This window comes from Parus major, chromosome 1 (assembly GCF_001522545.3).
Source record: "Parus major isolate Abel chromosome 1, Parus_major1.1, whole genome shotgun sequence".
Lineage (NCBI taxonomy): Eukaryota > Metazoa > Chordata > Aves > Passeriformes > Paridae > Parus > Parus major.
The window spans coordinates 109392169-109415072 of NC_031768.1; the positions used below are offsets into that span (position 1 = coordinate 109392169).

General features: G+C 46.5%; 1 protein-coding gene across 6 annotated transcripts in view; it reads right to left on the reverse strand.

Annotated features, from left to right (window-relative positions):
- Positions 1–17174, reverse strand: part of ILDR2 (immunoglobulin like domain containing receptor 2) — a 39280-nt gene extending 22106 nt beyond the window's left edge. For 2 of the 6 annotated variants that reach the window (XM_015634027.2, XM_015634018.2), the window contains exons 1-3: positions 17063–17174; positions 8096–8428; positions 6887–7006 (exon numbers count right to left, since the gene is read on the reverse strand). In XM_015634027.2, coding sequence (XP_015489513.1) covers positions 6887–7006; positions 8096–8428; positions 17063–17108 — 499 coding nt within the window. In that variant the 5' untranslated portion in view covers positions 17109–17174. Of the gene's footprint in view, positions 1–6886; positions 7007–8095; positions 8429–15105; positions 15590–17062 lie in introns of those variants that run through there. The other 4 variants (XM_015634010.3, XM_015634047.3, XM_015634003.3 and 1 more) reach the window with 4 other exon arrangements.
- Positions 17175–22904: the final 5730 nt, after the last annotated feature.

Sequence of the window (22904 nt, forward strand, 5' to 3'; positions counted from 1 at the left end):
TAGCAGCGGAGCAGGGGAGACCTGGAGTCAAGCACACAATTAGCAGAGAGTCTGCAGAGAAGAGACACAAAAATAATTAGGGTAAGTGCTGCAGCTGAAAAGAAATGATGGCATGAATAAAGTAGGCGCAGGTGCAGTCAGAAACGTGGCAATTGGGTAAATATGGGAACGTGGTGAATACTGGCAACCGCATAAATGTGATAAATATTGGGTAACTATGCTAGTAACTGCTGAACTGTTTGCCTGTTTGAAGGCTGCTTCTGCAGCCCAACCTGCTGCAGTGGGATCACAGGACACAGCAAGTACAGAGGGAATTATTTCCTTCTCAGTGGTGGAAAACTTTGCCAAGCCGTGCCACAGCAAGAGGCCCCTGGCAAGGGACACTGTCCTGAGGAGAGCCTGGAAAGCACAGGAAAGGAAGTATAGCCCTTGTAAATCAGACACTTTTCCAAGGCAGCTGCTGTGAGATTTATTGGGGGAGCATGGCTCTGCAATGAGTTCCTCTGTGCTCCCTCTGCTTGGAGTAAACTTTATCCTTTCTTCCCATCCTTCTCTTCAATTGGACGGAGAAACAGCAGCAGCCCCTTTTGGAGATCAAAGTTTTAGCAGGCAACAAAGACCTCCAAGGAGGCTGTTGCCATGGCTGCCTTAGTAACCACGGCCTTTTAATCACACCAAGTCTCCTTTGTGAGCAGCGTGTGGCTGTCGCTGGCAAATAAGGAGGAAAACAGGGGTAAGAAGCCTTGGCAACAAGTAGCACTTCTAATCGGTGTGAAATAAATAACCAGGAGTAGGCTGGGATAGGATGAGGGGGACTGGAAGCAGGTTACAAAGGCACTGTGGTCTGGGGCAGTGCATCAACACTTTCCCGGGATTTTCCTTCCCCTGCTGGCACTGCCCACCTTTGGTCACAGCTCAAGGTCAGCGAGCCCTCCTCCGTGGGGCTGCTCACAGACATTTTCCCAGCTGAGATGTGGGCCAGCACATCCCCAGCACAAGGCCACCAGCACAACTCTGCCAACTCCTGTGACCGAGCACTGGCTCAGATGCTACTGGCAGCTTTTCAGCAAACGAGAGCAAAATCCTAAAACCAACATCATGTAAGGGAAAATTTTGCCAAGAACTTCTCAATCTCCAAAATCATGTCAAATTTTATTATACAGTCTCTCCTGGCATAAAAGAGATTCCAAACCTGGCTATATTTGTACCAGCTATTGAGTCACTTTGCTGAGTAAGAACTGCCTTATTAGCATTGCACACCATACACACGTGTCCCAGTGGAGATTTATCCTCACTGAAAGTCAACACATGTCTCTATTAGTATATTAATTACTGTACAATATGCTGTGTGTATATGTATCTACTTGCTCTACTTTATATCCTTTACTACTTTTACTATGGGCATGAGACTTTTTAAATTTTGGGTTTAGCCTACATGGATACTGACTGGTAATATAAACTGGAGAAGATGTCTGTTTACCACTGTTAGTTGCCAGCTGTCTGTAGAAATTAACACAAACCTCAAGTGCTAATTGTTGTTATTTAAAGCATAATAATGGGAGATGCTTCAGCTTCTAAAAGATTTATTTGGGGAATTTCAGGCCTGTCAGACTGACCTTGGTGCTCAGGAAGGTTATGGAATAAACGATCTAGAGTGCAACCACACAGCACATACAGGACAACCAGAGGATCAGAAGGATCCAGCATGGGTTTAGGAAAGGCAAGTCCTCCTTGACCAAGCTGATCTCCTTTTATGACCAGGTGGCCCACCCAGAGGATGAGAGAAAGACCATGGATGTGTCTTCCTGGACTTAATAAAGCCTTCAAGAGTGTCTCCCAAAGCATTTTCCTGGAGAAGCTTAGCAGTGCTACAGGCTGGGGAACAGTGGCTGGAAGGATGAGAAAGGATCTGGGGATGCTGGTCAAAAGTGGCTGAACGTCAGCCAGAGTGTGGCCAGGTGGGCAAGGAGGTCAATGGCATCCTGGTTTAGATCAGGAATAGTGTGGCCAGCAGGACTAGGGCAGTGATTGTCCTCCTGTACTCAGCACTGCTGAGACCCCTCAAGTCCTGTGTTTATGTTTGGGGCCCCCACTCTGAGAAAAGCATTGAGGTGCTGGAATGAGTCCAGAGAAGGGAACTAAGCTGAGGAAGGATCTGCAGCACAAGTCTGATGAGGAGTGGCTGAGGGTATTTAACTTGCAGAAAAGGAGGCTCAAGGGGGACCTTACCACTCTCCACAACTGCCTGAAAGGGGGCTGTAGAAAGATGGGTCAACCTCCTCTCCCAGGGAAGAAGCGATATAAAGAGAGGAAATGGCCTCAAACTGAGCCAGGGAAGTTTCAGGTTGGACATCAGGAAGAATTTTGTCACTGAGAGGGTGGTTAAGCACTGGAAGGGGCTGCCCAAGGAGGTAGTGGAGCCATCATCCCTGGAAGTGTTCAAGAAACAACTGGATGTGGCACTTAGTGTTATGGTTTAGTTGAGATGATGGTCTTCAATCAAAGGTTGAACTCAGTGATCTTGGAGGTCTCTTCTCCAACCTTAATGATTCTATGATTCTGTGATTAACTATAAAATAATATTTCACTGATACATGGTTTCTGTAATATTAGCTGCTGAATTGGATGGAAAAGGAAAGCAGGCAATAGCTGTCTAGCAAAGCACATGGATCACTAACCAAAGCGTCAAACCAACAACTGGGATTAGTGGAGTACTTTCTGGCCTTTTCCAGACACTTGACAGGTCCTGGCAAATGGAGCCACTGTTTTGGGAAGCATGTCTTCATAGCTTCTAAGCTATGTTAGATCTCAGATTGCAGACATCACCAAGCTTGCACAGACCTATGTGTTCCAGGGTGCCCAGCTGTGCTGAGCTGTATATACAGGCACTACTCTGTAGCTGTTCCAGCTTGGGAAGGGAGCAGTGTAGCAGCTTCCATAGGTCCCTGCACCTGGTTAGTAAATTCTGGCCCTTGGGGAGGCTCATTGGGTGCTGTGCAATGCCATGCAATGAAGCTGGACTGGCTCCTGATGTGAGCTGGTGACACGAAGCTAGGATGACACCGACACCACACTGTACTTCTGGTTTGAAGGTTACTCCAGGCACACTGCATCCCTGCACTGGTACACGTGCAGTTCCCTTCAGAAAGGCTGCAATAAATTACTTTACTGAGCCCATTGACATTCTCATATGAAAAAGCAATACACAGGGGCTACAAATAACAATATGATTAATAGCACTGTCTGTGTTTCAAGAAGCAGGACATTAGCTGCCAGCTACTACAACAGAAACACAGACCTGCTTCAATTTAGGATTCAGCCTTTTAGATTCAATCACATTAAAAAGTATAAAAAATAAAATGCATAAAGTTGCAAATGGATTCATTAGTCCAGCTGTAATGTCAGCAAAGCCTCTCCTTTTCTAATAAAACACAAGTGCAGGGAGTATCACTTGATTCCTTCTGGGGAATTGCTAAGCTCTGGACTAGTCTGCAGCAGAAGCAGAGTTCATACCATTTCCAGCACACTACACATCCTGTTTGGAGATTCCAAATGCCATCAAAATGCACATAGATCACAGAATCGTTTAGGTTGGAAAAGATCTCTGAGATCATTGAGTAACCTGTAACACCACCAGACCATGGAACTGAGTACCACATCCAGTCTTTTTTAAACACTACAGTGTTTCAACACCTCCCTGGGCAGCCCATTCCCATGTTTAACCAACAGTTCTGGGAAGAAATTCCTTTTGATGTTCGACCTGAGCCCCTCCCCGGCACATCTTGAGGACGAGCCCCCACCTTGCTACAACCTCCTTTCAGACAGTTGTAGACAGTAAAAAGGACTAAAGAATATGTAATAGTATTTTTTAAATTTCAATTCTCTCCTTACTCTACAGGAGGTTCCCTACCTGTCTGTGTTCCAGAGGCAGAGGCTGCTACCCCTCTTCCCTCACCTGCACTGATTCCCTTAGAGAGGGTCCCTGACTAAGCAGAAGATACAGAATGGTCTTTTCAGCAAAGTACATAATAAGCACATGCTTAACATCAGGTATGCTTACAAATCCTATCAGCTTTGCTGAGCAGAAATGGATATAAATAAATGCTTGTGTGCTTTTCTGAAAGAAGCGTGACGTGAGGACAGCACATGGGACTCTGTGCTGTTACCCAGAGCTGAGCAGCAGCTCTGTGTGTCAACATGACACAGCCAGGTAACAAAACCCAACATGCAATCCCATCGTGGCACAGGCTCCCTGGCTACTTAAGAGGTGACTACAGGGCTCTGTGATCGCTTTCCTAAGAAAGAAAAAGAAATACTGTAATTTGCCCAGGTTTTGGATTTTGCTCTAAGTCATGATAAAGTGCCTTTTGATCAATTTTTCATGGTATGATTCACTGTATAAAAGCAGGACCCTCCACTTTTAGCTAAACAGTCTTCCATGAATTTATTGATGCTATTAATATGATATCTACCATTTTTGCCTCTCAGTCCTTTTGCGATTTCAACGTGATATTAAACTGCCCTTTCATCCTGACATTAATATTAAACCACTAGAAGGGATATTTTCCTATTTCCTTTTCCATTTTGATTTTTCTGTTACCCCGAGGTTAACATGAGTGGGTAGAACCTCTGCTCTATTCAAAATTCTAATTTATGCTGGAAATCACGCAGCAACCCCAAAGTAAGCAATGTAAATTTTATCTGAGAGACCACTGTCAGCAGGGAGCAAACAGCAATGTGCTCTGGGAATCGTAGCATCTCACACACACTATCCCTCTGCTGCTCCAACCTCCCTAACAGGGAATCTGGGTTCCACCCAAAAAGCAGCAGAACAGCAAACAAAACCCTTTTACCACATGGCCCCTAGGACTGTAAAATTGCTACAACATACATCTGTATTCAGTGTCTCCCTCCAAGCAGTGGGATGGAACAAAAAACATCCCAGAATATGCAGAATATTAAGAAATGGTATTTTCATCACTGGCTGCTTCAGCCTTTAGCCATCAATAGGGAGAGATAAAGGAAAACAAAAAAAAAGTAACAGCAAAGGCAGAAGGAAAAGATTAAGGTGGGAAGGGGAAGAGAGGGAAGGAGGAAAACAGGTAGGTAACCCTGGAATTGCACCAAAAGCTGAAATGCTGCCTCTACCCAGGAAAAGCAATATACAGAAGCTGCCTAACAGCATGAGGCAGAAGTAAGCCCACGACAAGTCTGCTTTCCTGCTGCTGCCAAACTTGGCAGAGAGCTGCAAAAAGTGCAAGGTCAGACACAGGGGCCAAACAGAAAAGCAGATGTGGTCAAGGGTAATGCAGCCTAAGCTACACATGCCCCCCAGCATAACCACAATGAAATGGGAGCAGAGACATCAAGCCAGCTCCAGAGGAGGGGATTTCTGTGTTTTCTCCCCACAGTCTTCCGTACACACTGAAAACCCAATTCTTCCTGTTACCATGGCACTATTTCATCACTGGTGTCTGAGCACAGTTGTAGATACACAAGAGGAAGACACCAAATCCTAGACAGGAAGGTGAAGAAGGGACAAAAATTCACCAGCTCATCACTACACAGACACAGGACCTCAGGAGAGGATTTTAACAGCTACCACTGTCAGCTGGCAGAGATAACCTCACCTGAACTCACACAGGTGGGTCCTGGGCCTGTTACTAAGTGGCAGGTGATACACAGTCACACTGTGGATTTACACAGAGGCGTGACACTGCTCTCTGGAGTGACCAGACTGACCTTCCACTTTCTGACTTTCCACTCCAACTGTCCATTGTTTGACTGACATTAAAGGGGAAAGGAGAGACAATTGCACTGTGACAGCCACTCACCCATTCAGTCTGGTTTACTTGGTGATGATAACTCCATCTCCAAATATAAATACCAATTAAACTCTGGCCTTTGGCAGGAGATGTCTCCTATTGTCCACATCCACAGATCACCTACATGCTATCAACCCAAGCTTTTTAATATTTCCATCACAGGATGCACAGATCTGTACACACAAGAGCCATGGTGAGGTCTTAAGGTAAGTTGGGGAAAACTCAGCCTGTTGTCCTGGGGCATCTAGGGCTGAAGTACTACAGCTGTCTCCAGGCATGTCAACAAAAGTTCCTGAAAGGCCCATTCCACTCTGCTTTTCTCCTCTAGCTGGAATGGCTGCTTTTCTGACCTTTACAGTGAGCTGTATCATGGAAGCCACCACTGAAAGTAAACCCTGAAAACAGGAAAGAAACTAATCCTGCTCAGCACACTGCTCAAGGGAGGTTGAGAGAAAAGAGAGCCAAGCACACACACCACAGAGTGGGTAGGTCCTGTTAGTGGAAGAACCAGCTCAGACCTGGTTAGGATGACTGTGAAACTGCACCTCTAACTGGACAAGTGTTATTAGGCACACAAAAAAATCTCCCAAACCAACACATTCAACACAGTGCTTCTTGACATGCTCACAGGTCAGAAGAGTAGGATGAGGACTACAAAAATCACAGGATCTGATGTCTTCTGTGTGTCTGGTGTTAAAAGACTCTTGCCTCAAGTGTTCATTTTGCTGCAAGTTTTTTGTTTTATCCCTTAAAAAACAAGGGTTCTGCCTTTCCATAGCCCCGCACTTTCTGCAGTCATTTACGCCTGTGTAATGTGTGAGCAGTGTGGGTGTAAACATTACTATTCTGGTTTGGTAGCATTTGCCACCCACTTTGCCTAGGTGTGAATGACTGCACAAGGTGCAAGGCAACAGTGACAGTGCTGCAGGGACTGTTTTACATAGCTCTTACACCCATAGTAATACAGTGCACGGGGATGGAGGGGATGAGAGACATCGAGAGAGCAGGAGGAAAGATGCATCAGGTATCTGCCGAAAAAGCAGCCCGGCAAGAGGCCTCACCAAGCACAAGCAGCTCCACTGATTCTTCATTCTTGCCCTCCACATCATCTGGTGTGATAATAAGGCAGTAATAGAGGCCACTGTCTCCCCACATCAGCTTCCCAATCTGCAGGTCTGCATCTGGAAGGCAAAAAAAGAAAAGTCAGGCTTTCCCCCCAACACTTACAGGAAGGATGGAGTGTTGAATGCACTGCATCCATCTGTGTCCCAAACCCATTTCCTTTCCTTACTAAGAAGAGGGGTTAACCTTATCCAAAATCTCACAGTATTCAGGAAAAACAAACAGGCTCAGGACTTGTAGCTGTAGGTGGGAAGACAGATAATGCTGCAGAGGCACCTCACTCTGCAAGTGCCCAGAGTAGAAGAGGTCACTAATGTCTCTCTCTGTCCTTCCTGTCACCTAAGGCTGGGCTACCAACATTGTACACGAAAAGACATGAAAGAAGGGCTTAGCCAGTGTCTCCTCTACAGCACCTCTGTCATTTGTGAAGAGGTTACACAGAGACAAAGGAAAACACTCCCTCTTGTGAGGCTGATCACATGCTCTCCACACCAAGGAGTCTCCACTTCTGGCAAGATGGTCACCCCAGTCAGCTGGATACCCTGTAGTTTTGAGGGACAAAGCCTCACACAGCCTTCCAGATAAAAATGTTTAAGGCCCCTGTCGTTCTCCATCTCCACCCAATCTGACTTTGCCCCATGGAAATCTCTTCCTTTCATTCTGCCCAAGGCTGTGTGGGTTTAGGTGCATGACAGGGTAAGCTGGTGAAATCTGTGGCTGAGCAAACATGAGATCTAGGATAATCTTGGTATTTCAGAACTAGGAAAACACCAGTGGCATTTGCAAGCAAGAGAATCCTATCCTGCAGAGACTGAATTTGTATCTCTCTTGCTGCCACCCCTTTGCTTAAGAAAATCTACATACACAGCAATATGCAGAAGTCAGGAATAAAAAGCTTCCACTTCATGGAAGGGGAAAAAGGATTCTGTATCTGAATTGGAGACCTACATGGAGTCAATTGAAGGGAAGTGCCAAATTACCTTTGGGTCTAGTATTGGTTGGCTGAATCCTAAATGTCTGACAACAGCTCCCTTCCCACAGCCTTTTCTGAGGGAGCCAACTGAGCAATTACTGCCAGACTCCAGTATCCCAAATTGCTACCGGTCCATTCCAGCCCCCACCATGCCCCACTGGGGTAGGAGAGTTACCATGGACAATGCTGACATCTCTTTCCTTATAGAAGTCTCCTATGGTGATGGCAGATCCCTGTTTGGAGGCCACGACACGCACTGTCCTCCTGCTGTCCACACAGTCCAGGTAGGGATCCCAGTCCAGGTTCCTCTTGCTCATTGTTTGCAAACCAGAAGTCACCATACCCAGAGCTTCTCCCATCCGGTCCTGGCAGTAGGATTTGTACCTCCACTGTACCACAGCCGGTTGGGTGGAAGAAGTAGAGAAATGGCAGCGAAGCAGAGCAGGCTGAAATAACATGGCCACCTTCTTCTTCTCAGGCACAGTGACCTGCAACCCTTCCACCTCAGCTAGAAGACAAAAAACATGAGTATCATACACCTTGGCGCTGCTTGAAGAGGGAGCTACTGCATTTTATCACAGCATCATTCTCCCCACATACATAAAATTGTCCATCTGTTTCAGGTGCTAGGGCGCACCACTCAGTGTATGTAAGCACGGATATTGGCAGCAGAAATAAGTTTGCTTTTTCATAGCTTACAGTCACAAAGAAAAACACAGCATGAAGGGGCTGAAGGCTCAAATGTAGCATCCTTATGCTGTAGAAGCCCTAACACAATGGTGTGATGATTCACAGCTTCTGTGGCAGGTTCAAATATAAGAAAGAGGTATTTTAGGGATAGCCATGCTCCACTTTTACAGCAGGTCAGTCAAGGGGCCACATCTTGAGTTCAGAATAAGTCACCTCCCTCCCCATTTCAGTGGCATCACACCTCCACTTTACAAGTCAGGCAACACACAGTGCCTGGACCAGCACACTCTGCACTGGTGCCCAGTTAGTGCTGTCTGCTTTGTGCCAAACTCCAGAGATGCACGAAGGAGTGGATCCAAATCACAGAGCTCTTCCCAGGGCTGGCAAGTAGCACTGAGAGAAATCGCTCCATGTGGGAGGTGTGGAGAAAAAGGGCCCAAACCCTCAAGTTTTTCAGATTCACAGGGAGGAGAGGAATCTCAACATGTAATGTTTATCTAACAGCTGACAGGAGAGCTGCAGCCTGGACCTGATGCATTGAGGCCCCAGAGAAGATGCAGGGGATTCTGCTACATCCTTGTGTAGCTGAGGGAGTCAGTGAGCAATGTCAGCCCTCAGGAGAGGGAGGCATTCCAGCCACCCGCAGGGATATGGCCAAAACTCCTCTGCATGCCCTTCATCGCTTCCCTCCTTGTGCTGGAGGCAGCAATGCCCAAGAGCACTCACACAACCCTGGAAAAAGGGAGTCAGGTTCAGTACAGAACATGTCAGTGTTACCACACACCTCGCCCAGAGCAGGTGGAAAAAAGGCAGAAAGAGGAAAAACAAGGAAGCACCCGAGACAACAAAGCAGAAAGGAAAGTTTGCACAACATCTGGAGAAGGGACTGGTGGACTTGGGGAAGTTTAGTGAGGAACGAAAAGACTGAGGACAAAGAAAGACTTCCTGATATCAAGAAGCAGTAGAAGAGAAGGGAAAATGCAAGAAAGAAGAAAAAAAAGAGTAAGGATGAAATAGCAGAGCAAATACAAGAAGCAGAAAGATAAGCAGGATGACAATCAGGAGGCTTGCATTCAGCTGGAAAAAGCTGGAGAAGGTGTCTCAGCCCAGGTCAAAATAAGTCCGAAGAGCTGCAGTCAGGTTGCAGGAGATTCAGAAATGTAAAGAAGAGAGGAAATGGAGTCAGCAAAAATAACCCACTCACTCCAGAAAGCAGAGATGAAAAGAGATGGAAATTGGCAAAAGAAAGTGAAATGACAGGAGATATCTTTAGAATGGGGGGGAAAAAAAGGCATAGACTAAAGTGCTAGAGCTTGAAGCAGACAGAGAGAAATAAATGCATCAACTGTGTAACAACAGCAGCCATGAAGAGACAAGGTCAAGCTGGAGACAGCTGCAGACCTGAAAAGCAAAAGTGAGCAGAGATTGCGTGATCAGGATTCAGAACCAAAGGAAAGTGAAGAGGCTGGAAAAACAGTGAATGTTAAATTCAACAAGTTATCACTGTCTAAACTGTAAAGCACAAAGAAGTCTATAAATCCCAATTGGAGAAGAAAATATAGTATGGACAGAGCATAAGGGCAAGCTCATTTCAGAGAGGCAAGGTGGTCACTGATACTAAGAGATTTATGAATCTAGGCAGGATTTGACCTTGGGGACTACTATGTGGAGGCTTGAGGAGCACAAGGATGCTCTGGCATTTGTACAGAAATGCTATATTATGCATATAATGAGTGCAGGACATCCTGCACATTGCACTTGTGCCATGTGGGAGTTGCACAGGAGGTTATCAGTTTTGCCAGAAGTGCCTGGACCCAAATCCAAATGCTGAAGTGTGGCTGTTCTCCAGGGTACCACCAAACACAGCTGAGGTCTCCCACAGGACAGGCAGGAGAATGAGGCAGCTTCTGCACTTTCCCAAGACACAGGCAAAGAGATTATTCAGGAAGTGGCAGCTGGGACATTTCTGCCAGGCTTCCTTTACCCAGGGACCAGGCATAGCGGCCATGTGGCACTAAGGGAACACCACCACTTGCTTCTCAAGGTGAACCAAGCGGTCTAATCCTTCCCTCTCTAGAGATTCACACTTTCTGAGTTGCCCCTGAATGCAAGAAACATGATCAACATCTGGAAAAACCAATGGGTCCATGTCAGACCTGTGTCTGGCAGCTCCATGCCTGACCCCTCCCAGCCTGAGGCCAAAGCCAACATGTGGCATGAGCTGATCAAGTGACTCATCACGTTACCTCAGCTTCAGGGATAAAACAGTGACACACTGAATATTTAAATCTTTCCCTTGTGAACCAAGTACGCTGCTTAGTAAACAGCACTCTCAGCTAACCATGCACCATAGCTCTCCTTCCCTGCTAATGAGATTAATGAGTTTGGCAAGCCAGGGACTGCTTTAATAAATGATTAGCTGAGCTTTAGCAAATTCTCATCTGACTAACTTTCCCCACCCTACCCCCATGTGAATGTCTATATCAAGAAAAGAAAAGCAGCTTTTGGGAAAATACAGGAATTCTTTTTCTACCGAAAAGCATTTTGGAGATGTGCAGAAAATTATCTGGCATCTTCTATATCCTATCCCAAGCTCTTTATTAACTTCTTAAGTATTATTTTCAGATTCCTTCCAGGAATAGCATTTAAGAGCAACACAGTGCCTCAGATTGGGAGACTGGAGCAGAGGAAACTTTTGATCTATTTAAGTCAAATTATATATAATTATATATGGCTGAACTGGGAAATGATACACCTGCTATTTCCTCTGCCAAAAAAGGATTACTGGAATTGATTCGTGTAGTATGTCACTGCTGTAACAGTGTCCACCAAAAAGGCCACCAGGATGTTTGACTGCCTGAAGACAAGATGGTGGCTTTACACTGAGCAGTGATGTCCAGGCATGGGAATCATAGGACTTCCTCACCTTCAAGAAGAAACTGCTGGCTTCAAAATGAAGCACAATAAAAGCCTCAGAAGCATCACAGGACAGAACCATGAGCTGTTAATACAGCAGAGAAAAAAAGACTGAAATATGTGAAAAATTATGAGAAGCTTAGTGACAGCACATGGTAGCTCTTTGTCTAGTTTAGTACGAGTAGGACTAAAAAGAAACTGAATTGTGTTGTGCTATGTTTTGACTAATGCAGACAGAGCAAAATTAGCCCTTACTTCAAAGTCATCATGGAAATGCAATTCCTGCATTCTAGAGAAGGAACCTGTTCATTGTGGATTTCACAATGTTTCAAGTTTCACAAGAAATAAATCTAGCTCCTGGAAGCCTCATGACTACATGACCATCTTACTTTCCTCCCTTATTGCTCTCCTAAACCCAAAGAAAAAGGTCTGAAAATATTAATCAATTGCATCTTCTAAACATAGTTATCCTTGCTCTTAGAAGATAAAAAGAATCCATGGTTTTGTGTGTCTGTACAAATATACACACACTCCCGGAGAAAGAACTTAAAATAATCACACTTCCGAAATATAATTGTATGGGGTTTGTCTGTTTCAATTGGCAATGTGCATTTGTCTCCTTGCTCTGATTCCTTTCCTGAAACTATCCTCAGATTATGCATTCAAACTATGCAATCAACACTACACACAAGCTATCACTAATACATTTCACTGGTGATTAAAGAAAATTCCAGGAAGCGATTACAGACGGGATATTTGTAAGAGCCTGATCTTCCTAAGCGCCTTCCCTGAGCAAGAGAGAAGGCAATTGAGAGGTGATAACTGAGGCTCTTGCTTTGCCATTGACCTCCAGAGAAGCCTGAGGTGAGCACCTCCTTGAGGTGAAATGAACCCCAGGAAGATTTAGCTTCACTACACATTTAGCCTCTAGGAACAGAAGCACAGAATGGCTTGGGTTGGAGGGGACCTTAAATATCACGCACGTAGTTAGAATAAAATTGACCTGAAGCACCAAACCCTGGAAGTAATGACCAAACTGAACTGTAGTTCAGTGGAACATCTCAGGCTGCATCCCTTCTGGAACACAAGACTTGAGTCCAAGAGGAGGCAGAATACATTATTCTTCAGGTCACATGGGTCTCCCTATCTGTGCATACATCTCAACTCTTTCTTTGCAGTTATTTTGCTCATGCTACTGCTTGCCTGAGGGAGTGCAGCTGATTCTATGAACGTACAAAAATTGCATTCCCCATTTTCATGTACCTTTATTGACAGGAGTGCTGGTTGCCCAGACAGGGGAATGGAAATCACTGGGTCCTGAACCAAGCACCTCGGGAAAGCCACTCCTAGATTTACCTCAGGGCTTTGGCAGAAAAGCATTCGTTCACTGGTGAGAGGCAGTGCCCTTAGGGTAGCTTATACCACTTCCCAAATAACTGTTGGGCTAAAGTATCGTTGTTTTTGGCACCTTGGATACTATGCATCATTTCAAAGTGTTCTCTCCCCCACTGCTGGAGACTGGCACACCATTCACACTTTCACATGTGGATCAAGCTTGAATGAGGAAGGGCAAGATCTGGGCTTTGAGACCAGAAATTCAGAAATTATAAAGAGAAGTGTAAACAGAATGGAGTGTAAAATTAATGGAGAGCTCTTGCCTACTCGATGTTCTTGCCTACTCATGTTGAGCTAAATCAAACCCATGCAATTTATCAGCAAAAGCCATCACCATCAGATTGTGTCAAGTGCCTTATGGCAAATTAATTGGATGTCTTGGTCTGGTTCCTATCAGACTTATGCTCTTAGCAACGTGACCACTAATTGTCAACTTTTTTTGGAAGCAAGAAACCAATGCCTGAACAAGTCAGCTGCAGCTGAGGTGAAAGCATGACTCTGTTTTTCACAGCTCCATAGCAAAACCAAGAATTTCAGCTCTCCAGCTACTTAACCTGGAAAGGGAAAAACCCAAAGCAGCTGCAGAAAAGCCTGGCCTTGCACAGCCAGCACTCCCAGCACAGAACCTCACAGAACCATGTAGGACAGCCCAGGCTGTGCAAAATGACTGCAGTAGACATTAGACTATTCCTTGCTCTTCCCCATTCTCTGTGGTGCACTCCCCAGGCACCCCCTGCTCCTCACTTCATTCTCTTCACCAGCTTCCCTGTGCTCCTTACACTCCCTCACCACAGCCCCTTACACACATTCACAAGTCACTCTGGATGCTCCCAGGTGAATTATCTCAGCTCTGGCCACCAGATCAAACCCACCCTGTCCTACTGCTGTCTGAGAACTGTTACAGTTGTAAGATGCCTCCTGACCTAGACTTGGTTCAGCATCCCAGAAATCATTCCCAGAAACCACTCATCAGAAGCCTGAGAGCAAAGCAAAAGAAATGTGAAGAGTCTCTTTGAGCCTTGTAATAGCAAGCCACAATACCGTCCTTGGGATGGCATTGGGATTTCCACTGCTGCCAGTCTCACTCAAGGTGACCTCACAGGAATACAAAGTAAGAAAAACATGAGATTTCTTCCCAGTTATGCTACACTTATGCTCTGTCAGGCCAGGCAAGGGGACTCATGTGAACACTTTAAATCAAGACAAGTAAAATAGTCCAACCATTTCTCTGCCTTCCCAAGAAGTGTGATCAGCTGGCCAGAAACAGCAAAGCACAGCTGTGCTCCAGCATGCCCCCTCTGCCTGCCCTCCTGAACTATGGCAGGGAAAGAACAGGTACAGCAATAGCGTACAGGGACTGACTGCTAAATTACTGGTGGAAAAGTACTTATCAGGAAGAAGAGATCCCATTATAATGTGGACAGTCTTCTAATTGTAATTTTTCCAAGCTTAGCCCAAGTTGTGTGGCAGAAAAAATTTGATCTGCTTGTTCTGTACATAAAACTGGAGTTCAGCCTCCAGTGCAGCACTATGCTCCTGTTTTAAATGCATTAGAAATGACAACATTAATAAGAACATGGTAAACACGAGGGGAGGGTTCATTCCATAATCAAGCTGCAATTGGTAATTTACAAGAACAGGCTTTACACAGGGACTAAGGATACTTGGCAAATTGTATCTTCTTTTTATAGAATGAGAGCACAGTCCCACACATACCTTAACCCGTGTGACCTCACGGGAAGGAATAAAGAATGACCTGCTCTTCATCCATTTGCAGTTGTTATTAAAACACTCGCTTTAGGCACGTGGGAGAGCACGACAGGAGGGGGAGAAACCAAACTAAATCTATTGTACCTCACACAGGATTTTTTGCAGTTGCCGTAAGAACTCACAATGCGCAAAACCAAAGATAAATGCAAGAGCCAAAAATTAAAGACAAACAAAGGACAGAGAGGAATTACTGCTGGGAGGAACGGGACTGAAAGTGCTGATTAGAAATTTCTCAACCCACCCCGAGGAGGGAGGAGGGGAGGGAAAGGAACGAGAGCCTTCTTTTCGTGCTCCCTTTTGTCTCCCTGCTTCTTCCCCATCTTGCACTCTGTCCTCTGGCCCCTCCACCTCCCAACCCCCACTTCTCTTCCCCAGAGTGGAGTGTACCACTCTGGATGGATTAGGGCTCCTTACCTTGACGCAGACCTTTCATTCCTCTGCACAGCCACTGGGGAGAGGAAGATCTTGAATCCATGTTTACTAGCCCCCTCTTCCTTTTCTGTACACACACACACACACACACACTCACACACCTTTGCTTATTTGCTTTCTCTCGGCTGTGAAAAAGGACATCAGCACCTGATTTTAGGCTGGGCAGCAGCGGCTGGAGGGGAGCAGGCGAGCACCGAGCGCCTCCATCTCTCAGCACACAGCTATGGATAACCTGTTGCCTGCCGGAAGCCTGTGCCTGCCAGCTCTCCACAGCACCAGCAGCACGCAGTCCTGTCTCAAAACCACAGGGCTGGAGGAAACTGGAAGGTCTTCCCACTGCAGCGGTACCTCTCGCTCTCTCTGCATTGACCCTGCATGCTCCAAACAAGTGCTCGCTGCCAGGAATCGTGAACTGCCCTCAATGGAAGGAGGAAAGTGTCAACAGCCCGGTCTTTTAGCTTGATAAAAAACTCCTGATTAGCCTGACGTGTCCAGATAAAGAAGCTCTTTAAAAAGAGGGAGGAATGTAATGTCATGTTTAGCTACACCCTGTACTCCTTTGCCGGTCCTTGGATGCTATTTATCGGCACACTACTATGGCTAGTAGGGAAGGAGGCGAAGCTGTGGGTGCGCTGGCACTCCAGACCAACTCACTGAAGTGGGATACATTTGGAAGCAGCCAAATGGCAGGGAGGGAGGAAGAGAGAGAAGGGAGGGTGAGCTGGAAGCTGCTGAAGCCCCAGATGAGGCCGTGAAACCCTGGAAGGGAGCAGTAGGCAGGCACCGGTGTTGGAGATGACTCAGAGTGAAAATGCAAGGAAAGGGGTGGGTGGGTGGTGGGAGAGAGGTGTTATGACTAAAAGCCGAATTTACTGCTTGCGAATCCTAAATCTGAATAGGAAGAAGGAAGAGGCTGAGGTCTTTTTTGTGGGATACATAGGTGACAGTGGGAAATATATGCCACTTAACCCAAGTGTGTCTGTTCCTTCTTTCAGCTAGCAATCAGCCTGCCTGGCTAAGTCATCCTACTGCAGCTTTTCCTATATAGCCTGCTGCTCCTGCCTGTGCGTGGTTGCTGCACCGGCTCACAGGAGACAGATCTTGCCCCTGACCCGACACGGCTTTCTCTTTCTCCCCGGTTCCCGGCTGCCCCTCCGCTCTCACCCTGCTGTAATCCCTTCCCTCGCTGCCCAGCTCTCAGACCCATCCCCTTTTCAGCTCGTCCCCCCTGCCCTCTCCCCATCGCTGAGCACTCTCTGCTCGTCTCTCCGGCTCCCCTCCCCCTGCCCTAGGGGGGGACTTGCCGGACCTTTCCGGGGGCCGGCGAGGCGGGCGGTGGGCGGCGAGCTGGGCTGGGGGCGATCCCGTCCTGCACCCACAAAGGCCTGGCCTCAACAGCACCGTCACGGGCAAGGCCCCCCAGGATTCTGCCCCCCTGCAAGCCGGGGCAGGGGCAGTGCAGACCCCTCCTCTCACACCTCTGTTGAGACTGCATGTGCGGTCAGGACACCGGGAAAAGGAGAAGTTCCTGCAATTGTTCCCGGCACGGGCGGGCGGGGGGAGCCGGGGGTTTCTCGCCATCCCTCCCGCACCGCGGCCAAGGACACTCCGGCACCCCCGGGCCGGCTGCCCCTTCCCCGATACGAGCGCTCTCTGCCCGCGGGGAGCGGGGGCCCAAGCGCCGGCGGGACCACGCCGAGAGGAGCGCCGGGGGCCCCTCGGACCTGCACCGCCTGCCCCCCGTCCGCAGCCCTCTCCGCAACTCTCCGCAAACAGCACCGCGGGACGCCCCCGAGCAGCTCCCGGCCCCACGCCGGCTCCCTCCGCAGCATCTCCCCAAAACCCCCCATTTTCGCCTTCAGGAGAGCCGTGGAGCCCGGCGGGCTGGGCACGGCGTGCGGACGTCGGGGCCACCGGGCCACCCCGCCCGCGGCCCTACCTGCGAGCCACAGGAGGACGATCCATCCCAGGACGTGCCCATCCATCTTCCCAGTGGTCCAGGCGGCGCGGGGCGGCGGGAGCGGCGCGGGGGCGGCCCCGCTCGGGCAGCCGCCTCCCCGCAGAGCCGGCCGGGCTGGCGGAGCGGCCGCGCCGAGTGGCTCCGCTCCGCTCCTCCCCCGGGCCGGCTCCTCGAGGCCGCCCCCGCCGCTGTCCGGGCTCGGGCGGGGGGCGGCGGCGGGGAGGGGAGGGGAGGGGGACGCGGCTTCCCGAAACTGCTTCGCTTCCCGCCCTCTCGCCCTCCGGCAAAGGCGCGTTTCGGTTGCCTGATGCCGCTCCTCAGCCTACGGGCACTCCGGCACGTTCCTGTGCAACTCCTTCAGCCCCCGGCACCCCCGCTTCCTAGCGGGGCTCTTACAACTTCTCTAGTAAGCGCTTAAAAATGTCCCCGCCGATCATCTGTCCTCCCCAGATTAGCCAAATGTATACCTTGGGAAATGAGCGTAGACGGCTCCTGTTCTAAATTTCCCTGGAGTTCCCACTTCCAGCATGGGCACAGCAAGTAATTATTGTAATTTTAGATAAAGGAGTATAATTTTAGGTGAGGAGGTGTTCTGGCTGTTAACAATGGGCAGCCGAGTTGCGGGTGTTAAGTTTTCGTGCCAACACGATACTGGAAGGGGATGCGAATTTTTTGTTGGTTTTGGTTTGTTGTGGGTTTTTTATTGTGAGAAAGGGCTCGCATACAGCCTTAAATGACATTTTAGAATATGGATGTTGCTTAGAAATTAAATGGTCCTGGCCGCAGCAAACCCACTGGATGCACATTAACTGCAGTTAAAACTTTTAAAGTTTCTGTGAAAACTTAATGAGTCGATGGAATTATTCATGGGCCTATACAGCTGGCTAAAATAGCATAATGTTTTCTTTTGTGGCTCAGCACCGAAGAGAAGCACCTTGCGAAATGGCACTCCCCATTCACAGCATCCAGCACAGCTTCCCTTTGAGTGTTGTTCATCCTCAGGCACTTTTCTTACGGGGTTTGGCTGGTGTTTGTAACTAAAGCTGGGATGCTCCAGGCATCAGTGATCCACGTGAGAGTTGGGAGTAGTCTCCAACTTCTTTTCATCTGGAATCTGCCAAAAAAACATAAACTATTCTGATTTTTCTAAAGCAAAGCGCTTGGTGTGTCCTGCTGCTTAAGGCAGGGTGCACAGGGATGCCTGCCTGCAGGAAATCTGTACAAGCTGTCTACATTCTAGCAGGTGTTTTCCAGTTGCTTGTACATTCCTCATCATTTCACCTTTCAGACTGAACTGCTCTACAGGCAAGAGAAGCTTTTCTTAAAAAGTGTGAATGAAAAAAGATCAATAATTTCTGAAGGAAAAACCAAACCAGCATGTTCGCTGTGATAAAAGATGTGTTGAAACATCTTTGGTTGTTTTCAGACAGGTGTAGTCCATCTGTTAGTAGAGTTAAAATGGAATTAAGCAAAGAGACAATCCCTAGGTAGTTGATCTGTTTTCAAGTGTTTTATTTGGAGCTATTCAGTGTTGTTTAAAAATATTTTTTCACATGGAAGTTTATTTTTATTCAGCATTGCTTTAAAAAAAAATACACACCCACCCCAATCAGAGTCCTGATGTTCCTCTGACTTGATACATAATGAATTTAACTGTTTTGCAGTACTAGCTAAAAGTTACTATTAAGAAGTCCCTGCTACACTAAATAATGTAAATATGTGCAGTAGTGCTATTCTCCTTCAGCACACTGATCTGACACCCCACTGACTTTGTGCATACTGACAGGTGGAAGACAAAGAAGAAACTCTCATTAGGGCCACAAATTCAGCCTCCAGCAATGTGTGGTTCCAGAAAATTCAGATGTAACTTTAATACTTTGCATCAGCACAGGGCCTGCCTAACCACTGTTTCCCATCTATAGGATATAATCCATGGAAGTTTGTATGGGTTGAACTAAGACCCCTAAGTCGTAAACACAAGCTATTTTTCCCTCCTTCCCCTAACGATTTTTCCTGATAACCCTCAAAATTTCAAATGAAATCCTGGTTCCTTGCCTTTTTGTAACTTAGCTGACCCAGGATTCTGATCCAGAGTTTCCTGAGACAATGTTGATGTTGATATTATCTCATCTGTTTAACACTGGGAGCAGTACAATCCCTTATGCGTCACTATTGTTAGCTACTACTGGGGTTTTTTCTTAGTGTTGTTTTTTTTCATCTACTCCAGCTTTTGCAAATAAATTTGGCATGCATCACTTTTGCTAAACTTTTGACTCACGACAAAGGAAGGAAAGATTTTCAATAGAAGGAAGCACCATTGTTTCGCATGTAACGTTGGATTTATATCTGCTTTGAAATTCTCATAAACTTATTGTAGGGTCCTTTCTCATTTAACGTGAGCTGTCATTTGTATATATCCACCTAAGATGGATGCCCGGGCCGTGAATAGATGTTCCAGATCTCTGTAGACCTTTGATCCTTTGATTGCAACATCTGAGCTGGCTTAATAGTTAATGTTGGGATGTTGTCTTTCCTTTTAGCCCAAGGAAGCTGCATGACTGCAGTTAGCCCCACTTCACCTTCAAACGGTGGGGAAATTCCTATGCAATTAGCCAGATGGCTTCAAGCCACAGCCCAGCAGGGATTCTCTGCCCTTTGAAAAACAACACACTGCTGGATGTAAACCTTCATCTCCCTCAGTCACTTGACAACCTTGACACCGGATGAGCAAATTACCGGTGTTTGCCCTGCGTAATTTAGTCCCAGGCAGAATCGCAGAAGTACCACACTGTTTGATTTCACTGCTGATACCGCGACTCCGCCTGAAGGATCTCTCTAAGCGATGGGCTCATGAACAAATTCAGCTGAACAATGGGGAAACAAACAAACTAATTTTTACTCATGCTCTAACAGCTGCTGGCTCTTTTCTTTCCTTGCCAAGTACTTCATTCCTTCCTCCTTCCCTCGTCTCATCCTCCAGTACCAATCTTTTGTGGTCGTTTCCTCTGCTGATACGCAGTCAGCTTTTTAAGTTACCACCACGTGGAAGGATTTACACCAGCACCACAGTGAGAATGACCCATGTCAGCAAGATCCCTGAAAACCCACTCTGCTGCATGAAGATTTCCATGCCGTTCAGCCCCCTGGATTTCCCTTGTAGAAATTTCCATAGAAACAGTGATTTCCACAGCTTTTCTGGGATGCCATGCTAGACTCAGCCATTAGACACCGCTCTCTTGATTCAGTACTGAGATGAGCACGCCGCAGAACTTACCGGGTGACACACCGTCAGTTCATCGCGTTTAAGTGAGTCTCTTCAGATAGCTACTAAGTAAAACTTTACCTCCATTGCTGTGTTACACTGGAATCTCCTATTCATCCTTGACAGCTTCACAGCAAGACATTGCTGAAATAAATGCACTCCCTGTGCATGTTGTTTTTTCCAGAGCTGCCTGGCTACATTTGATAGCACAATAATACAGTTTTACGTCCCATTAACATCAGGAATGAGCGATATGTATATATAAACTGCTATTGTTTTTAAATCATGATGTTTGTACCAAAAAATGTTTAGAATATTTAATGGAGAAATCTGGCTTTTTCACTACAATCAATCGTCAGGTCTGTGATAAAAATTCAGTATTAGGAAGAACCCAAGAGAACAGCATCCTCGTACACTATTTACTCCTCTGTATACATTTCCTATGTTGCTCCTGACTCCTGGTCAGACACCAAAAATCATAGTATGCCTTTGCTACACTTACAGAGTGAACCTGAAATTTTCATTTAAAGCACTAATGGCACGTCAGCAATAATGTTTTGTGAAGGTTTCATATAGGTAGAGGATCCCAAGTGAATCATCCCAGCTAACCATCTTCTGTGTGTCACTGAAGGCAAAAATACACAATAGCACAAACTCTGCTTGCATATCTACAGATAACCTTGGCAGTAACAAGCTGTTAAGTCCTCTAAGGTTTTGGCTGTAGAGGAACTGTGGGCAGCACAAATCCCTTCAGGGACTTGGAGTTCATAACCTGGACTTTTGTGACTGTCCAATCCAGCTTTCCCAATAAAATTGGCCACATCACTTTGCCACACTACATCGATTAGTTTGAACTACAGCCTGTATGTCACAAAAACGAATCAGAGATTACTTTGGGTGAGAAAGGATCTCACCCTGCCCCTAATTTAATCTAACTTCACTTTCTAGTACTGCCAAGCCAGAGGGCAAGGTACTCTTAAGGCATTTCTGGACAGGTAAAGGCAGGCTGTGATCAAAGCACCCATAACATCCTCTCTGGAAGTTCAACAGACTGTTTGTTATATTGTCTTGAGCTAACACCAGAACTGGAGAGAGCATCCCAGGCCCAGATGCTAAAAGCATGAAAGCATCATCATCCCTGCTTGATATTTATTTATCCTTCCAGGGATGATGCTGTTAGTCCTCCTGATGGAGCATCACATAGAGAGCTCCTCTTTGGTTGATATCCTGCTCTATCATCTACCTTATTAAGTATCCCTTCAATCTTTGTGTTTTTCACAAGTAACTCTGATGACTACGTGTTTTGTTGAAAGCTAACAAGTATTTAGTAGTATGCAGCCAAGAAACAACCTAAGAAAGATCTTAATAAAAAGTGTGATTACAATTCCTCATTTAAAATTTTGAGACACCTTAAAGTAATGCTTTAACCAGGGACTGGATGGTCTTTGTATCATAAATCTGTATCCTTAATTCAGTGTTGTGTGGTCGAGTCACATGCTTCTCATGTCTGAATGCATTACCTTTAGTAACCACACTTAATATCTCTTTGATGCAATTACAAACCAATATGACAGAATGTATTTGCTGCAAACCCATGTTGATTGGCATTAATTACCTTACTTTTCTTTAATTCATTATTGAAGCAAATCCTGTATCAGTGATTCTATTATTTTGCCTGGGATCCCTGTTAGTCTAACAGATCTGTAATTACTCAGGTCATCCTACTTAGGGCCAGATCCAAAACAGGACTTTGGAAAATTTTTGGTACCTAACATTTAGGACTCAAATCTACAAAAAAAACTCATTCAGCAGCAGATTGAGACTGAAAGCACACATGTCAAAGTTGCCTAAAGGCTTAGAGTTTTCCTTCTCTGCATACCCAGATAGTCCTGAGAACAGAGATGTCTAACAAACACCCAAGGCAAGACTTTCATACATTTGGGGTGTCACAGCCAGGTCCTTGTTTTCTGCCTGAAAACTTGGTCTGATCTGACATTAAGGATTTCCCAGACTTTGTCCAGGATACTTAGAACAATGTGGTGGTTTCACTGGAGGCATTAAAGGTGTTTGAAACTGATGGCACAGAGCAAATGCAGCTGTAGCACACCTGGGCAGCTGGTTGCCATGTAGCAGGTTTGGTGGCCCTGGGATGTGCTGGTCAGCAGGGTTACAGCACTTGCCAAGTAAGTCCCGTGCATCCCACAACAACATGAACTGCTGCACTGCAACCCCCAACACAAACACTACCAGAGAAGACAGAAGCATTATCAGCTCTCATTTGAGCTCCCTGAGAAACCTTAAGAAAGGTGCTGATACCACCCACGAGGCCTGGTCCAGGACATTCACAATAGGTGCAACACTCAGCAAAACCCTGCAAACACAGGCATGCAAACAAGGCAGTGTGAGCTTTTATAAAAAGGCCTCCTGACTCCTACATGTTTGAAGTTACATTCTTAATCACATAGTTTAGGTGTAAGGCACCCTGCACTCCTCTCACAGTCGTGGCACTGTTCAAAAAGAAACCCAAGATTCACTAAGTCAAAAGGTCAAAAGGGAAGC